This window comes from Syzygium oleosum, unplaced genomic scaffold (genome assembly GCF_021117445.2).
Source record: "Syzygium oleosum isolate NSW1041296 unplaced genomic scaffold, Sole_v2.1 Sole_v2.36, whole genome shotgun sequence".
In the NCBI taxonomy this organism is placed as follows: Eukaryota; Viridiplantae; Streptophyta; class Magnoliopsida; order Myrtales; family Myrtaceae; genus Syzygium; species Syzygium oleosum.
The window spans coordinates 1,637,855-1,652,439 of record NW_026607520.1 but is presented as its reverse complement, the minus strand read 5'-3'; the positions used below and the strand labels follow the sequence as shown (position 1 = coordinate 1,652,439).

The 14,585-nt window shown below is 39.3% G+C and overlaps 1 protein-coding gene across 1 annotated transcript; it reads left to right on the top strand.

Annotated features, from left to right (window-relative positions):
- The first annotated feature begins 3,303 nt into the window (after nucleotides 1-3,303).
- LOC130135637 (uncharacterized) lies at nucleotides 3,304-14,285 on the top strand. The gene is made up of 4 exons (XM_056305250.1): nucleotides 3,304-3,623; nucleotides 8,007-9,238; nucleotides 9,718-10,196; nucleotides 14,235-14,285. Exons 1-4 carry the CDS (start codon nucleotides 3,304-3,306, stop codon nucleotides 14,283-14,285), a joined length of 2,082 nt encoding a protein of 693 aa, XP_056161225.1.
- The last annotated feature ends 300 nt before the right edge of the window (nucleotides 14,286-14,585 follow it).

Sequence of the window (14,585 nt, the reverse complement as noted above, 5' to 3'; positions counted from 1 at the left end):
CGTCGCTCCCTCCTTGGCCGCCACCACCTCCCTTCCCCGTTTTTCTTCCTCCCCGACACCTCCCCGTTTTGGGCTCTCCCCGCGCCGCCGCCCAGCCGCCGCGCGTCGTGTCGGGCGCCGCCATCGCTCCGTCCGCCACCACCCAGCCCCCAGCGACCCTGTCCAGCCACTTGCAGCCGCTGTGCTAGCCGGGACCAGCCCAACCGCCGTTGTCGTCGTCGTCGCCCGAGCGTCCCGGGCCATGGCCGAGCTCGCCTAGCCACTGCCCAGCCAGCCCGAGCGTGCCCAGGCCGTGGCCGGATTGCCCCGGGCCGTGGCCGAGTCGCCGGGCCGTGTGCCAAGCCGTGGCCGAGCCCCGCGCCCGTCTCGCCCTCGCCGTTACTGTTCATCCCGGTCCGTTACTGTTCATCCGGCCCGTTTTGAACCCGTGCGGGTTTTTCTCGGGCCAAACTTAGGTAAGTGACCTCTTATTCCTTATTTAGGACTTTGGGTATTTTTAGACTTGTTTAGGATGTGCTTGGTACCGGGTTAGGAATTAAATTAGGCGTGGGCTAATTTGACTGATTGTGCTCAATTTGTGAATTATTGTGGCGGTAATTGTGTGGCTAATTTAGTGATTGACTGAGATAAATAGCATGACTGAATTATCGTGGCGCTTGTGGGTGAATTGGATTAATTGAATGTGTTGACTTGAATGTCGGAATCGTGAGCTTGTGAATTGAAATTGGGATGATTGTGGGTGCATATTTGTGGCTATTGTGGTGAGTCAATGATTGGCTTATCGTGGCGGTTGTGAGTGGAATTGATAGTTGAATGTGACCGACTTGAAGGTCGGGTTGGTGGAATATTGTGGTGAGCATGCCTTGAGTTTGATTGGTACGACTTGTGAGAATTTCGAATTGTGTTGTGGTGCATGTGCATGAGACAAGCCCGGATTGATCGGAGGGCTACGGACTTGGGACGTGTTGACGGCGGTCCGTGTGAAGGCATGAATGGCCGGTGTGCCAAATGGATGCGGGCTTGAGACGTGTTGACGGTGGCCCGTTGAAGGTGTGTTGGACCGGGACGTGTTTACGTCGGTCATTGGAAATTGAGCTCGGATTGATCGGAGGGCTACGGACTTGGGACGTGTTGACGGCGGTCCGTGTGAAAGCATGAATGGCCGGTGTGCCAAGTGGGCCTGAGGCGCAGTGGCGCGGGCAGTGAGAATAGACTTGAGGCGCAGTGGCACGGGTTGTGAGAAAGATGTTCGGCCATGCATGCGATTTGAGTGTGATTGAATTGACTGGTTGAGCGTGTGATTGAATTGGCTGGTTGGATGTGTGGTTGAGTTAATTGGATTGATTGAGTGCAAGTGTGGTTGGTGTTTGAGCGATTGTGATGTGTTATTAAATTACTATTATTGCATTATCACGTTGTAACTAACGTGCAGAGTTGGCATGGGCTTGATGACGAGGTAAGTACAATGATGCGAATTTTATATGTTATGGGGTAGATTGCGTGTACGACTTGTCTGGGTACGCATTAGCCTATGTGGGGTATAGGGGGTTGCTTATTGAGACTCGTTCTCACGGTTATTATATAACCATTTTCAGATCCGCGACCGTGATTGATTGGAGACACTACCAGGGTATCTCGGGGATGGAGGACGGGTCAAGTTACCTCATATTTTGTGTGCCCCTCTTTTGTATAGCGAAGTAGGATATCCCACCACTGTTCCGTTTTGATGTTATGTATTTGGAATTATTGTTTCGTGCTATTGCTACCCCTTGTCATTATTAATTGTCTGGGTTGTTTCTATTTGTTTCCGCGCGTGCCTAATCTCTGATGTTTGGGTTGGGTTGGCGACGTGCCTGGGACCTCGCATTCAATGATCGACCATCGAGGGATGATCGCGCGCTCGTAGGGTGCGGGACGTGACACCATCACAGTACCGTATCCTTACTCTGTTCCAATTGAAAAAATCTGCCAGCAAAGCACAATCGCTCGTATGACAGTTCCAATTTGAATAAACTATGGCAAAGAATCGTTTCGAGACAGATTGAATCGTTAATATATTTTAAATACCAGGGTTTTCTTCAGCTTTATTACTCAATATTCCTGTGAAAGCTACTTCCTTGTCCATAAACTTTGATGAACCACGACGAGTAGTTTTCCTGTAAACGCAATTCCTCACTGTATTGCACCATCCCCCACCCTACAACAATGTAAAACAACATCAAATGGCTTATAGAAAATGCAGACAGAAAAAGAATCAAGAATTGGAGTGCCATGAAGAACTGAGCAAGAAAACCATGCAGTAGAGAAGAAATAACATAAGTTTGCAAAATTAACTAGCTTAAGTATGCTCTTTTAAATCATATAACATAAAGTCCATTCAACAAACCTCTAAATGGACCACCCAACTGTTTGCACCAGATCCAGAGCCATTGTGAAGATGATAACCGGGCAATGTACCATCTAAGCAGACTGAACATTGTAGAACAAGATTAAATGAGAACCTCAAACATCAATTTTTCAGCTTCGAATATTCTCAAAAAAACACCCAAAAAAAGAAGAAGAAGAAAAACCTTGTCATTCTACCGTGAGCTCAAACGAAACAAGCAAAACAACCAATGGCACGAGGATGTTAGGAACAGAACAGTGGATCAACCAAAAGAAAATCTCTACGAAATAAGACGCGAGCCCGTCTTAGTTACGTGCACAATAATCAATATCTGGAAAAGCGAGAGCAGAATTCTAACCGGGGACACAAAATAACGTAGCTTAATAAACAAGAAAGACCAAAATCTTGTAAATCCATAAGTTGCCTACGAATGAAGTGAACCCAAACACTACTACATACAGAGAAACACCAACCTTCTTAACTATGAATCCCGCACCACTTACGAGCAGAAAGTCATTAAAAAAATGGGGGGCTGTTAAGAAAAGTCTGAGAAAGTACCAGCTCCTTTGGCAGCAGCACCCTCAATGAGAGTGAGGCCAACCATGAGCTCACTCATGATTGTTTCCCCTTTGGCAGCAGCAACAAAAAGAGCAAATCTCGAAGGCCCTTAAGATACGATCGCAATCGACAATTAACCAATCGGTTAACTCCCCCCCTTCCCTCTCCTCACATTCAATCGGGGTCAGATCCACTGCATTTTCCCTCTCCTCACATTCACTATGCGATGAATCCAGATGAATGTGCACGCAAGAGCACGATTTCACGCAACTAAGGCACGATCGTCGTGACTTAATTCAATCGATCGATGCAAAAGATGAACAGAAGCAACGGTGGGAATTCAAAGAGAGAAGGCGTGAATGGCAGGGGTTGTTCGAAGACGTTACGTACCAGAGCGACGGAGCTTCAGAGGAGGAAGACGGCGGCGAGCCCGAATAATCGCAGCGAATCCGCGTGGGGAGATCACGAGACCTGCGGCGAAGAAGGCGGAGCGAGGCGGAAGCAGGAGAGAACCGCGGAAGCGGGAGCGAGGAGCAAGGCGAAAGCAAGAAGCGGGAGCGAGGCAGAAGCGGGAGCGAGGCGGAAGTGGAAGTAGGAGCGACCGAGCGAGAAGCAAGGCAGAAGCGAAAGCGGGAGCGAGGCGGAAGTGGAAGCAGGAGGGACAAGATGGAGGGACAAGGTGAATTAGGGTTTCTAAATACCAAATGTGTAGTTTATGTTTTAATTTTTAGGGATCCGGTTCCTGGTCCCGGTTCTTGGTTCCGGTTCCGGTTCCCGGTTCCGGTTCCGGTTCCGGTTCCTATAGGAACCGGAACCGGAACAGCCGGGTCCTAAAAATGGGGAACCAAGAACCGGACCCTCTATCCATGGAACCTGGAACCGAACCGGACCCACCGGGTCCGGTTCTCCGGTTCCCGGTTCTACCCTGGAACCGCGCTCACCCCTAGGAGGAGGGCCTCCTTGGGAGACCGATTCGCCGGCAACGTTCCGTCGGAATAGCGTCGGTCACTCAACTCAGGGGACTTCCACTCCCCTTTCTCTTTGGTTTTCCTTCTTTCTCTCTAGTTTTCTCTCTCTTTCTCTTTGGCTTTCTGTTAAACAAGTGATCTCTGTGGGAACTAAGCTTTCCCGCCCCTTTTGATCACCTCATCTGGGCCGTTTCGAGCTCTAACCGACTCCCTAGTCAATTAGGTCTGTTGGGGATGGACAACCGGAGATTCTCCACCATTCCATCTCCCTTTGACACGTGCTAGAAATGGAGAACTAAGTCGGTAAAGGGGCGGGCCGAGTAGGTTTTTCCCTCTCTTTCCCAGCTTGGAATTGAGTCTGGTAAGGGAGATGAAGACTCGGGTTGGGTCGGGTCGGATTTGATCGACTTGGCTGACCCTAGTTGATTAAATTTGCAAATTAGACCCCAATTTGACCCATTTTTGCAATTTTAACCCCAAATTTAGGCTCCTTGACACATTTTACCATAGAATATGAGTTCAATTTGAATTTTCATTTTAATTAGGCCAAAAATCCCCAAATTTGAATTTGGTTAAGTTGGGTTTTTGTTCAATTAAGTGTCCAAATGACCTAATTAAGCAAAATTGAGGCCAAAATTGAATTACCCATGCTCAATTAACCCTAGGGAAGGTATATGTTTCGAATGAAAATTTCAAATTGAATGAAATCCCCTATTTGGTCCTAAAATCCCTAATTTTCAATTAATTTTGGAGTTTTTTTTTATATATTTTCATCCAATTGTGAAATTGGATTGACCAATGTACAATTCATGGTCTCAGAATCAATTGTTGTGAAGACACTATAGCCCAAAAACAACTAGAAATGACTTAATTGGATTTTTGGTTCAATTAGGATATGAAATTCCCCAAATTTGGGGAAAACATATTCCTAATTGAAATTTTGTAAAATTGACCTTGTAGGGATAAAAATGGAATTAAAATAAAACTAATGACTATTTTTGTGGAATTTTTGAATTCCATTTGGTATTTTCCTTGATTTTCTTCCTAATTTTATTAAAATAAATTAACTAAAAATTAAAGAAAATCAAGAAATTTTTTTTTTTGTTTAGAAATAGGTTCCTAAACATGCCCAAGGTTCCTAGTCCTAATTTTGTAATTTTTATGTCAAATTAAAAAATAGACAAAAAATCAGGTGTCAATAGTTGCTTCTATTTGAAATTAAGCTTGTTAGAGGTTGATTTCAAAGAAAAATGACATTTGAATCCTAGTCGACTCAACTTAAAAAGACAAATGAAAGTTTCACAACAAATGATAAGGGATCTTTACTCAAAAATTTTGTTTCAAATCCAATTTTTCGCTTTGGTGCCTTTTGATGAACTTGTTGATTATTGAGAGAGAAATGAGCTTACCTGTGAGTGAGAGCTTCTTCATTGATTATTTCAAAGAGTAGATTGATGATTGTGAGGAATAAGATTTTGATCTTCTGGTTTTAAGGACAAACCCACCAACCCTTTGAAAATTAGGGTTTAAGGAAAAATCCAGAAACATTTGAAAATTTAGGGTTTAAGGAGAGATCCATAATCATTTGAAAATTTAGGGTTTAAGGAGAGATCCATAATCATTTGAAAATTTAGGGTTTAAGGTTAGGGTTTAAGGAAGACCCAGAAACATTTGAAAATTTAGGGTTTGAGGGAAGACCCAAAACCATTTAAAATTTTAGAGTTTAAGAGAAGACCCAAAACCATTTGAAAATTTAGGGTTTAAGGGAAGACCCAAAACCATTTAAAATTTTAGGGTTTAAGGGATGACTCAAATCGTTTGAAAATTCAAGTGATTTTAATGTTGAAACATGCATTTTCTGTGTTTTTGCATTTAGACAATCAAACTTCCTTCAAAAGGATATATTTGAGCAAATTACTTGAAATCTTTCAAGAAATGCTTATGATGATCAATTGGAAGACCTTCATTAGAAATGATTTATATCAATCTATGAATTGGCCTTTTATCTTCATTCGTTGATACGGGAATCATTTTGTATTTCTCAATTTATCTTTCATAACTAATCCTCGGGTATTCACAGATATTTGCAATGTATATAATTTGACTGATCTGATAAGGTCTTTTTAAAGGATCGTAACATATGCTTGGTCAATGGCTATTATAAGGATATACATTTTGAGGCCAAGAAGGAATTTCATCATTTTCTGATTCACTTCAGATCTACAAGTTAAGAACCTCGAGGACAAGACAATACAATATTGCCCACACTTCTTTAAGCGATGGCTTCTGATATGAAATTACGTTTCCACTCTCAACATCCAAATCTGAAGAGTCTTTGGGGAGAGATTGTAATATTGGTATAAGGTAGGTTCAAAAGGCTAATTTGTTTTTGGCTTTAGGGTTTTTATAAAATTGGTGATCCTCTTAGCACCACCACCCTTTTCTCTAGTCCATTGGGGATCTTTCTGCTTTTTATGACCACAAGAGTCTTATAAATGCTCATTATGGTCTTTTCCTTTTCAACTTCTAGCCTTTTGTGATCTTTAATCTTTCCATGACTTTTGTCTTTTGTTTTTCTTCTTTTGTTGTTGTCTCTGACACTGCTCTTTTGAATACTCTTTCTTTTCTTCTTTTCTTTGCTCACATTTCACTGGGCATCGGGCTTACTTTTACTAGGCACACTACTTTTTCATGCCCTTGATTCTTATTGCATTTGCATTCCTGATTCTTTTTGCTCTTGACCTTTTGAGCTCTAAGGACTTTTTGTCATGTCTTTTTGTTGCTATCAACCTGAAGTTTATCACATGCTCTACCCCAGTGTGAGGAGATGATCATCAATTTGGATTTGAAAATGAATATTCAAGCTCAATTGGTCTTTACAAAAGATAATGTGTTTGGGATAAGAAATGAAATGCTCTTCTTCCTTTTGGGATGTTTTGAGCTTCCATATAACTTTATCTGAAGTTATCACAAAAAAAATTGAGCAAGTATGTACAATATAATCTTTTTTGATCCTTTTCTCCATAAATGTCAACCACGAACCTCCTGATTTACCTCAATGTGAGGTGGTTCTTAACAAGGTTTTTTTTTAAAAGCTTCTTCATTGTTTAGGCTCAAATTTGGCTTACAAGGGATGATCATGTGTTTAAGATAATGAAATAATTGCCTTTCATCATTTCAATCCATATAATCATTGCAAATATCCATTTTTCCTTTAGATGAGGTTACTTCTTACTTTTGACACTCACTCTTCCCTTCCACTCGAATGTATAAAGGACGTGTTTGGATATGGCTTACCTTTCTTCATTTGAACGTCTTTCATTTGATTTTATCCAAACATTTTCTTTGAAATCATCCTCTTTGGAGAATCCTGATGTGTAACACATATTCAAAGATTGCATGTTCAAACCATTGGTTGAAACACTTTGAGATAATCTTTGAAATGATTCGTTTTGATTTCACGTTAATCCGCTTAGGAAACAAACTTAATTCTTTTCGAAAAAGTGAACTTCTGGAATCCCTATAAAAATTAAAACCAAGTGTCAAAATAGGTTCTCGCATTGTTCATTTTAAATTGAAATGATACAACCAACCTCTTGTCTGTTCTGACTTGAGTTTTTATGAAAGATTGTCTCTTCAATCTTTTGCTCTGATTTAATTTGCTTGGGGAATTGAACTCCTTTTGAATAAAACCCCCTTTTAAAGGTTCAATTTCTTTTCAAAAGGGACCTGGAATACTTACCTTTTCCAGCTTAAAAGGAATTCGCCAACTTCCTCATGTACTCTAATTTGGTTCCATGGGGGATTCATTTTTCAGGACTTCTTTCCTTTGGATTCCCTGAAGATGACAAGAACATGCCAATGAATGTCATTAAGGAGGGTAAATTGGAACGCCACATCCCTTTACCTTTTACCTACTTATTTCATATTGTCCTAAGCTCCTCCTGGCTTCATTCTACAAAATGAACAAACATGAGGATGCAATGCATGATATGTAACTGTCCTAAAGTGGCCTAAATCATCTTTTGAAATGTCCAATCTGCCTTTTCACTTCATTCATGGGTATAATATTTTGACTGTATCTGAGTTTATAGGATAAGCCAAGAAAAAACTACTTTTACTTGTCCCTATGGTACTTTTGCCTATAGGAGGATGCCTTTTGGTCTTTGTAATGCGCCTGCTACTTTTCAAAGATGCATGATGGCTATTTTTTCTGACATGATGGAAAAATATATTGAGATATTTATGGATGATTTTTCTGTTTTTGGCTCATCTTTTGATTCATGCTTGAATAATTTAGCTTTGGTGTTACAAAGATGTGAGGAGACTAACCTTGTCTTGAATTGGGAGAAGTGTCACTTTATGGTGCAGGAAGGGATTGTGCTAGGCCATAAGATCTCTATAAGAGGAATTGAGGTGGACCGAGCTAAGATTGAAGTTATTTCAAAACTGCCGCCTCCTACCTCTGTGAAGCTTGTTCGAGGATTTTTAGGACATGCAGGATTTTATAGGCGTTTCATTAAAGATTTTTCTAAGATTGCTAGACCCCTTTCTAAATTGTTGGAAAAAGATTCTAAATTTGACTTCTCTGATGATTGTTTGCAGGCATTCAACACATTGAAGGAGAAGTTAATTTCGGTCCCTATCATGACTGCGCCTACTTGGGATTTGCCTTTCGAGTTGATGTGTGACGCTAGTGACTCGGCTGTTGGAGCCGTACTTGGACAAAGAAAGGATGGAATTTTTCGAACCATATACTATGCAAGCCGCACCCTGTCTGGAGCTCAATTGAATTATGCCACAACTGAAAAGGAGCTTTTGGCGGTAGTGTTTGCTTTTGATAAATTTCGCTCTTATTTGATTGGTTCCAAAGTCATTGTTTACACTGACCACTCTGCTCTTAAGTATTTGCTTGAAAAGAAAGATTCAAAACCTAGGTTGATTAGGTGGATCTTACTGCTGCAAGAGTTTGACTTGGAAATCAAAGACAAGAAAGGGAAAGAAAACTTAGTGGCCGACCATCTCTCTAGATTGCCGAATGCCCCTGTGGAAGAAAGACCAATCCTAGATGAATTTCCTGATGAGGTACTTTTCTCTGTCAAAACCGAAACCCCTTGGTATGCTGATTATGTTAATTTCTTGGTAAGTAAGGTTCTCCCTTCTGAATTGACTTATCAACAAAGGAAGAAATTCTTTTCTGATGTTAAACACTATTTTTGGGAGGATCCTTTCTTGTTTAAGGTATGTGCTGATCAAGTTATTAGGCGATGTGTTCCCAATGAAGAAATACCTAACATTCTTTTTCATTGCCATGATGGACAGGAAGGTGGTCACTTCGGTGCCTCTAAGACTGCAGCTAAGGTTTTACAATCTGGATTTTATTAGCCCACACTTTTTAAAGATGCTTACTCCTTTGTAGCTTCATGTGACCGGTGTCAGAGAACTGGAAATATTTCTAGAAAAAATGAGATGCCTTTAAACAACATTATTGTGTGTGAATTATTTGATGTTTGGGGTATTGATTTCATGGGACCCTTTACATCTTCTTATGGTAATTTATACATTTTAGTGGCTGTGGAGTATGTGTCTAAGTGGGTAGAAACTGTAGCATTGCCAAAAAATGATGCTAAGGCTGTTGTCAAATTCTTGAAGAAAAATATTTTTACGCGATTTGGCACTCCTAGGGCAATCATAAGTGATAGGGGGACACACTTTTGCAACAAACAGTTTGAAGCACTTTTGAGTAAGTATGGAGTCACACATAAGGTTGCAACCCCTTATCATCCTCAGACTAGTGGCAAGTAGAGGTTTCAAATAGGGAAATCAAGAGAATTATAGAAAAAACAGTGAATGCCTCTAGGAAAGATTGGTCAATGAAACTTGATGATGCACTTTGGGCCTATAGGACAGCATTCAAAACCCCAATTGGGATGTCTCCTTTTAGGCTAGTGTTTGGGAAGGCTTGTCATCTACCGGTGGAATTAGAGCACAAAGCATATTGGGCATTGAAATTTCTGAATTTTGACATGCAGTCTGCAAGTGAAAGAAGATTGTTGCAACTAAATGAATTGGAGGAATTTCGCAATGAGGCCTATGAAAATGCTAAGATGTACAAGGAGCATACCAAAAGATGGCATGATAAACACATATTCAGAAGAGAGTTCGAAATTGGCCAAAAAGTTTTACTTTATAACTCTCGTCTTAAACTTTTTCCAGGAAAGTTACGTTCTCGATGGTCTGGTCCTTATACAGTCACACAGGTATTTCCATACGGAGCAGTTGAAGTTGCACATGACACCGAAGGCACATTTAAGGTGAACGGTCAACGTTTGAAGCCCTACTTCGAAGGTGGTTACAACAAGCAGAAGACCACTATTGAACTTCATCCTCCAGAATAACGACATCTGAGATAGTTTGGATGAAAACTATAAAGCAAGCGCTTCTTGGGAGGCAACCCAAGCATTTTTATTATGTTTCTTCATTAATTTTTACGTTCATTTTTTTTCAAAAAAAAACATGATTAATTTTTTTTTATCCAGGTTAATTTTCTTTTTTGAAGGATCACCTTTTTGGAGTTTAGTCATCAAGACCATCCATGGCCACGTCCTACAGCAAGGGGAGTTTTCTTGTTCCTATTTTTCTTTTGTTTCTTTTGTTTTTCACATTGAGGACAATGCTTTATTCAAGTTTGGGGGGGAGACAAAATTTTTGCTAAATTTTTATGATTGCATTCCTTGTTGTGAATTGTTGCGATTCTTAGGAAAATTTAAATTTTGTTCAAACTTGCAACTGATATGTGAGTTAATTTTGATTCTGATTATGTTGATCCACTTCCTGAGTACTAGAAGTCCTTAATTTTTTAGTAGTGTGTACATCTAGAGAACATTCACGTGAAGTATGTGCTTTTCTTAGATCTCACCCAAATCTTAGAATTTGTTTGATTTTCTCTTGAGGCGAAATCCTAGGCTACATCTAACTGAGAAAATGATTTAGGCAATTTTTGGATCGATTGAGCCTTTCAAGCCAACCCTGTTTATTTATCCATAGTCACCCCCGTTGAGCCTTAATTATTATCCAATCTTTTATTGGCACTCGCATTTTTTTAGTTTACCTTTTGCCAAATTATATCATTGTCCCACGCCCCATGAACATGTTAATTTTTTAGGATAAAAGTTTATTTGGGAGGAAGGGTGGAGCATGGAAATAATTTGATTGCTATGGTTGTTTGAAAAAAAAAAGAAAAAAATTGCTTTTATGGTTCCCTATCCAACTTTCAATTGAGTGAGCCTTTCGGATACTCAATGGGTTGGGAATGTTCACGTTATATTAGGAGGGACTTAGGGAGGAACTCCACCATAAAGCAATGAAAAAAAAAGAGAGCAAAAAAAATGAAAAAAAAAGGAGAAAGCATGATGATACGTGGTGGCAGAAAGATTATTTTGAAGATGTGAAATTGGGGATAGTGGCATATGCTCCAATTAGATCCTAGAAATCAATGTGTTCATGGGTGATTTGAGCTTAAATTTACCATTATCTCACCGTTAGCCCAGCCTTACATTACAACCTGAGGAAAGTCCTATTGATTTTTGGTTGGATGATTAGCTTACATTAGTGGAGAGAGGAATGAAAAGCAAACCTATGAGATTTGGTTATAATTATAAAGAGTTTTTGAGAGGTTGCATACCAATGTGAACTTATCTGGATTGCATATAATTCGAAAAGATGAGGACTCACACACACACTTGGATCACATAGTTAGAATTGGTTTTAACTTATGAGTCTATTTCAATGTTTGGATGAAATTTTTGTTTGTCTTTGAATTGTGATTTCGAGCAATTATGGAAGGAAGTCATGGGGGGGGGGGGGGGTGTTAGCTTAAGTATGTCTTATATCTTGCTTTTGCTCGAGGACTAGCAAAATGTTAAGTTTGGGGGTTTGATAACTCTATAAAAATAGAGTTATTTTATCTACTCTAGGCAATAAATAATGCAATATTTGTTAGAATATATTTGGATTTCCTTTTATTTACTTAATTTTTCCTTGTTTATGCAGAATATTGAGATATGGAGAAAATAAGGAAAATATGGCAAAAAGAAGGAAAGGAATATGCAACCCAGAGAAGAGTTAGAAGGTGGATATCACATTCGGAATTCTACGATTTATTCCCTAATTTTATACGAAAAAGAAGCAATTGCCCTGTGAGAGGAGTCTTGGATGTTATCATATAAATATGATAACTTGGGGGAACATGGAGTTTTTTTAGATCGTTTTTGTTTTCAGTGTTATGAGAGTTTTTCAAGTATTTTGAAGAGAAGACAAAAGTGGTGACAGAATTCTTGTTCTTTGATTCAAGATGTTTGGTTTAATTTATATTTTCGTTTTTTCTTCTATTATGTTCTAATTTTCTTTGTTAGAGCTACGATGTAGCCTAACCATGATGATATGAATTTCATGCTTTTTATGCTTTGCAAGTAATTTCATTCATGTGAGTTATATATTGTTGTGCTTAATGCGTTTAGGCGATTGGCCACCACTTGAATGATCCGATGTGCATGTTTGAGACTGAGAAGTAATAATATGCAATTGCTCCTTATAATATATAACCATGAATTAAATGTGGATAGAAATATACCATGTTATTTGTGTAGCTTTCGGTGATAAGGTGGTCCAAAAGATTCATTGTAAATCGGGAATATTCACAGATTTTAATGCGCTTATGTTTATTTAAATTCACATAGAAATATAGTGAATTGATAAACTGAGTAGGTTTGCTATACCTAGAGATAGGATAGTAAATAGACTAGGAAATTCCGCTATCACATGTTTGATATTGTTCTTGTATGCATAATGATCGGAAATTCATATATAGTGGTTATGGTGAAATCGGATGCTCTAACATATTTTATCTGATTGATTATCTGCCTTTAGTTTAAAAAATTTCGTTTTTAAAAATTGTCAATTTTTATTTGTTCTCAATTATATTTTGATCAGTTAGATAAATTTCTGTTCCATCCATATCTACAAGAATCAATGCTCCTCCTGGTAGGATATTCTCAACAATATATGGTCGTTCATAATTTGGGGTGGACTTCTCATGACGATTTGAATTATTGGGAATGACTTTCTTTACCACTATATCCTCTATTTCAAAGTGCCTTGGTCTGACCTTCCGATTGAAAGATTTAGCAACTCTCTTTTGATAGGCTTGACCATGACATATGGCTCTTAATCTTTTTTCGTCAATCATGTTGAGTTGTTCATATCTCTGTTGAGTCCATTCGGCCTCTGAAAGCTTCAATTGAGATAACACTCTTAATGAAGGAATCTCCACTTCGACAGCTATTATGGCTTCCATTCCATAGACTAAGGAAAATGACGTTGCCCCAGTAGACATTTGAATCGAAATTCGATATGCCATTAAAGCATATGGTAACCTTTCATGTCAATCACAATAGTTCTCAGCTGTTTTGGATAGTATCTTCTTGATATTTTTATTTGCCGTCTCTACTGCTCCGTTCATTTGTGAGCGATAAGGAGATGAGTTCAAATGTTGAATGTGGAAATACTTGAGCAAATCATCTACAATTTTGTTGTTTAGGTTTGATCTATTGCCGGTGATGATTGCTTCAGGAACTCCATATCTGGCAATGATGTCATGCCTAATGAACCTTGCCACATTCTTGGCGGTAACATTGGCATAAGAACTTGCCTCAATCCATTTAGTGAAGTAATCAATTACAACCAAGATAAAGCGATGTTTATTTGAGGCTTTAGGGTTGATTGAACCAATCATATCAATGCCCCACATCAAGAATGACCATGACTCAGACATTTGATGAAGCTCATTTAGAGGGGCATTGATTCAATCTCCATATACTTGGCACTGATGACAACATCTCACATGTTGAATGCAGTCTGTTTCCATTGTCATCCAATAGTATCGTAACCTCATGATTTTGCGGGCTAAGAGGTGACCATTCATATGTGGACCATATTCGCCTTCATAATTTTTTTTCATGATCTGATCAGCTTCTTTGACATCTACATACCTTAGCAAGACTGAATCAAATGATCTCTTATAAAGAGTATGATCACTAAGAAAGAACTTTGTGGCTATCTTCTTTATGAACTTTCTATCAGCCGATTGGCTCCCTTTTGGAAATTCGCCCCTATCCGGAGATAATTCTTGACATCATGGAACCACGGTTCATCATCAACTTCTGCTTGAACTACCATGCAATATGCTGGTTGCTATAGAATGTTGATTCTTAATGGTTTAATATCCAAACCATCTTCTGCCTGTAACAAAGATGATAGAGTAGCCAAAACATCCGCAAAATGATTCTAAGCTCTTGGTAAATAGTCAAATGTGATCTCTTCAAATTCTTCCATTATTTCTTCCAAGTGCTTGTGGTAAGGCACCAACTTGGAGTCTTGAGTTTGCCATTCATCCGTTGTCTGTAAAATGATAAGCATAGAATCTCCGTACACTTGCGACTTCTTAGCTTTCATTGAGAGAGCTAAATGTAGGCCAAGTATGTATGTTTCATATTCAGCAATGTTGTTAGTGCATGGGAATACTAGCTTGGCACACACCGAATAATGTTAGCCCTCTGGGGAAATTAACATTGCCCTAGTTCCTGATCGAGATAGGTTAGTTGCACCATCAAAAT